At 38.9% G+C, this 5395-nt stretch overlaps 1 protein-coding gene across 1 annotated transcript; it reads left to right on the top strand.

Annotated features, from left to right (window-relative positions):
• The first annotated feature begins 464 nt into the window (after positions 1-464).
• LOC21395443 lies at positions 465-5049 on the top strand. Its single transcript, XM_024162308.1, has 2 exons — positions 465-1069; positions 1687-5049. Exons 1-2 carry the CDS (start codon positions 523-525, stop codon positions 3282-3284), a joined length of 2145 nt encoding a protein of 714 aa, XP_024018076.1. The 5' UTR covers positions 465-522; the 3' UTR covers positions 3285-5049.
• Positions 5050-5395: the final 346 nt, after the last annotated feature.

Below are 5395 nucleotides of genomic sequence, written 5' to 3' on the forward strand. Positions count from 1 at the left end.
TTATATTATATTATATTATAAGTCTGAGTTTTAGATTATGAAGATTGTAAATTTTAAATTTTATTAGGGGTATTATGAGTATTATGAAAATTTTATTAATTGTACTATATTGATTCTCGCACAATTTAAAAGTTAAAATTGTCTTTAGGTTACTTCTGATTTTGACTGTAAATTTTTAAAAAATTCTTCAAAAAATATTTTAAAGAAAATTTATCAAATATTAAAATGAGCTTTTGCTACAAACAGAAACTGATTTTAAAAAGGAAAATTGAAAGGAAAAATAATACCAAATTAAGCCAATAATTTGTTCCCGCTTTTAATATTTTCGCTTTATTGAGCTTACTTTTCCTTTATTATTTTAGAAAAAAATCTGAAATTAATAAAGGGCCTTGATAATTCCCGATCGAACGGTCCAAATTTTCGTGGCACATTACGCAGTTATTGCCGCCAGCAAACTGCCATTTTCGAATAACCAGCTCTGAGAGAGAACTCCTCCAAGAAGAAGAAAAAGAAGAGAGAGAGATGAAGAGCGGCGATATCGTTTGGGCGAAGATACGAGAGGAACCTTCTGGAACATGTTATTGGCCTGGCTTGTTACAGACAAGAGATACCCTTGGCGTCTTGGTCTCCTTCTTCAACCTCCAAAACCCTCGCCATTTCCACGACTCCGAAATCCATCCATTCTCCGGAAACTTCCTCCAATCGGCCCCGACCAACCTCGACGGCGCGGGCAACGCGCTCCTGGATCGCGCGTTGCGATGGCTCTGCCGGAGGACGGCTCTAAGCCTCCGATGTCGCTGTCTGTCCGAAACGGCGGTGGCGAAGATGAGCGGAGGCCTGGAAATGGCGGTTGGTGACGGCGAGGCGTTTCGGGCGAAGAACTCGTTCAGGCCGGAGGCGGTGCTGGGGTTTGTGTTGAGCAAGGCTGTTTTGCCTTGGGTTGAGGTTGAGGGTTTCGTCGGCGCCGTCAGGTCGGTCGCTGAGATTCAGGTTTTTCGAGATTATAATGCGATCGGACAGAAATCGGTTTACCAGAAATCGAGGCGGGCGTGGCGGCGATGCGAGAGAGGTATTTTCTTGCTTTTGGTATTTGTTTATCAAGTTTCCGATCGTAAATTAGGGGATTCAATAGGGCACAACAAATTAGTTTAAAAAAAAAAAAGAAGGAATTGTACAAGTAGTGAATGATTTTTCTTTTTTTAATCGTTGGGATTTCATTGGGTTATGTTATGGTTGCTTCTGTTATCAGATGACATTTAAGAAGTGGAAAATCTAGTTCTGCTTGTGTTTATATGGCTAATTGTTCGGAGAACTGGTAAGCAAGCTAGATCAATCGAAGCTTATAAAACAGGAGCGAAACATGGAATATGACCCGTATTGATAACTGCTATTTTTCGTAGTTAGAGTGATTTATGATGTTTCAAACGTTACACACCTGTCAGAAGTGGAACTATCTACTTTGGTGAATTATCCTTTTCATTTTGCAATCTTTTGGTGACTTTTTTGTAGAGTTATAAATGCTTGTGTAGATCGTTTAGAACTTTTGGACTCTACTTAGGATCTTATCCTTCCTGTGGTGCCACTTATTAACATGAAAAGGCTTTAGATTTTTAATTGGTCACTTACTGAAATCTTTTAGAGTTATAATCTCAGAATTTTAGTATGCGACTTCTTGTTGTTTTTCAGGTACGCACTTAGAGCTGCAGTCTCATCCATCTTCTGGTAGCATGGCCGAAGAATCATGTAATTTGGAGCGGAATTTTGATAGTCAGGCATCCCCAAAGCCAAAGGAAGCGAACATGGAAGCTGGTGCGGCGAGCAGAATGAACTCAACTGTTGTTTTTTCGAAGGAATCCTTTCAACCCTTGCATGAAGATCAGCTTGAGAAACACTTGATTCAGGTTCAGAAAGAAGAGAGACAATCATCTTCTGAGATACTGGTAAACTTGCGATGCCTTGCATTAGATTCATTTTGTTTGGGAGTAAGCTGTTTGAATAACACACAACAACATCTTTTGGGGTTCAGAAGTATTCTATTTGAGAACGTTTCTGTTAGGCATATTAAAAAGTGTTCTCCTTCAAAAAGCAGAGAAGCTTACTTGTCCAGCCCTGGTTATTTGAAGACTCAGCCAAGTGTCGAGGCTTCTGAGATACTGGTAAACTTGCGATGCCTTGCATTAGATTCATTTTTTTTGGGAGTAAGCTGTTTGGATAACACACAACAACATCTTTTGGGGTTCAGAAGTATTCTATTTGAGAAAGTTTCTGATAGGCATATCAAAAAGTGTTGTCCTTCAAAAAGCAGAGAAGCTTACTTGTCCAGCCCTGGTTATTTGAAGACTCAGCTAAGTGTCGAGGCTGATGAAAAGAAATGTGACGATGGAGTTTGTGGCTCCATTATACCATACATAGAAAGGCCTGTGAGCAGATTAGGGCTTAAGAGACGGCTTGACCTCCCTGCTTTTTGTGAATCTCCTTACAAGTTAAACAAAAGAACGCCTTTCTTATTGATTAATGGAGCTGGATATTGTCTGCAGATGAATAGGCCGCCTGAGGCAGAAGTAGAAAGAAGTGGCACGGGTTCAGAGGAAACTTCAATTCATAATTTTTCTTTAGGTTCTTCTAAAATGTTAGAAATTCAAAACTCTAGGGCCCTGATCTTGAATCATGCAAGCAATACTGGCTTGTTGGAGTTTTCCCCTAACACATCTGACTTTTCTCTCCTTAAACATTCGGCTCGTCTCAGTAACATTATTGATATCAGTAAGGATGAGGAACATAAAGTGAAGGATGCATGCGGGTCTTATGTCGAGTTACAAGAGCTTGATAGGAGTATTAGCATTGTGAAAAACGACAGGTCTTGCATGTATAATATTTGCAATACATCTGAGAAGACTATAAATGGATTTGCGAATGAAGACATGAAAGTTGATAACAGTTTTGGTTTGCTGCAACCTTCTGCAACTCAACTATCTATCAGTGAAATGCCTGGAACTAATGCCAGTGATGTTGAGAAAGCCAATCACGATGCAGCTACTGAGGTAAGTCGATCAGAGTTCCGTCCAATTCTCGATAGCACCCAAATGCAAACTAGTGGTGATAAGGATGCCATATCTGTTGGGCCTAACAAAAGAGCAGTGAGCTTGAATGTAGCTTCGAAGAAAAAATTGAGAAGACCAAGAAGTTCCATAGTTCTTGTCCTTCTGGTTTGTTATTTAATTCACACGAAGCAGAACAATCAAAAGCACTTCCCAGGTTTGATGGTTCGAAATCTTTGCATATGAAGTTCCCCAGGGACTATAATCTGCCATCAAAGGAGAAACTCATAAGGAAATTTCGACGATTTGGCCCAATTGATTCTTTGAAGACCAAAATCTTCGATTATACAGGATTTGCCCAAGTGGTTTTCCTTAACGAATCTGATGCCATGGCTGCTTACCAGTATGCTAAGGATGCCATATCTGTTGGGCCTAACAAAAGAGCAGTGAGCTTGAATGTAGCTTCTGAAGAAAAAATTGAGAAGACCAAGAAGTTCCATAGTTCTTGTCCTTCTGGTTTGTTATTTAATTCACACGAAGCAGAACAATCAAAAGCACTTCCCAGGTTTGATGGTTCGAAATCTTTGCATATGAAGTTCCCCAGGGACTATAATCTGCCATCAAAGGAGAAACTCATAAGGAAATTTCGACGATTTGGCCCAATTGATTCTTTGAAGACCAAAATCTTCGATTATACAGGATTTGCCCAAGTGGTTTTCCTTAACGAATCTGATGCCATGGCTGCTTACCAGTATGCTAAGGATGCCATATCTGTTGGGCCTAACAAAAGAGCAGTGAGCTTGAATGTAGCTTCTGAAGAAAAAATTGAGAAGACCAAGAAGTTCCATAGTTCTTGTCCTTCTGGTTTGTTATTTAATTCACACGAAGCAGAACAATCAAAAGCACTTCCCAGGTTTGATGGTTCGAAATCTTTGCATATGAAGTTCCCCAGGGACTATAATCTGCCATCAAAGGAGAAACTCATAAGGAAATTTCGACGATTTGGCCCAATTGATTCTTTGAAGACCAAAATCTTCCATTATACATGATCTGCCCAAGTGGTTTTCCGTAACCAATCTGATGCCATGGTTGCTTACCAGTATGCTAAGGGGAAGAAGCTTTTACCTGGTCAACCAAATGTTCGTTACTGGCTCGATCCATTTGAAAGCAAAAGAGGAGCAGCCAAGTATATGACCGGGAAACCATTAGGACCTGAGCTAAAATCATGTCTTCGAAACTCCGACGCTCCTGGGGCTGAAGACAAAAGGAAACATAAGAAGGTCAGGTTTCTAATGACCGGGAAACCATTAGGACCTGAGCTAAAATCATGTCTTCGAAACTCCGAAGCTCCTGGGGCTGAAGATAAAAGGAGACAAAAGGAAACATAAGAAGGTCAGGTTTCTAATGACCGGGAAACCATTAGGACCCGAGTTGAAATGATGTCTTCGAAACTCCGACGCTCCTGGGGCTGAAGACAAAAGGAAACATAAGGTCAGGTTTCTAATGGAAACAGGGAGCTGAGACTTGAAATCTCCTGATCTTAATCTACATCAGTAGAATTTGTATTTTTGCTGATTGTAAATATTCAAAATCCGAATCTATAACAAGCTCACACAGGCGAGGTCTAGATGTCTTTTCACTATGTTTTTGATGAAATATCTCGTGCTAGTAAATCAACTGCAAGTGGGGGAATAATTTGCTGCTTTGATGTATGATTATGAACCGTTATACGGTCCATGTAAATGTAGGTCATTTTGTGTTACCCTATGTTCGAGTAAGTCTGTTACTGGTCTGAAATGGCAATCTGTTCTTTAAATGGAAGTTCCTGTTGCAAAAAGCAATTTTCTTCCAAGCAATATTATGCTCATTGCTTATGGCTAATTACTCATAACCACCTTTGCAGTGCTAAATGTCCGTATTGATATCGGCATAAGGTGATGGTTATTTGATGCTGGATATCTCATCCTTTATTGTCAATGTGTTACCAAAACAATATTTCAGAGAATGTAAGAACTTATTTTAGTGTAGACATACAGGGACAAATTAGAAGAAATAAATATTTTGATAATACACGTCTGAAAATAAAAGATATAAAATTTCAAAGGAAAGTAAGGAGCAATAAAAAAAAAAATAGCAGCACAAAAAAAGCGAAATAAAAAGAAATTGAAGCGACACATAGAGGTAACGTTTGATGAAAAAAAATATATCATGTAAAAGAATATTTAGGTGAAAACATATTTGGAAAATATATTGATATGTAAAAAGGATAAATTTAAGAAGAAAAGCATTTTGATGACGCACATTTTAGAATAAAGATATAAAATTACACAAGGAAAAAAATAAGAGCGTATAAGGGG

Source organism: Morus notabilis, unplaced genomic scaffold (genome assembly GCF_000414095.1).
Source record: "Morus notabilis unplaced genomic scaffold, ASM41409v2 Scaffold1082, whole genome shotgun sequence".
NCBI classification, from domain to species: Eukaryota; Viridiplantae; Streptophyta; class Magnoliopsida; order Rosales; family Moraceae; genus Morus; species Morus notabilis.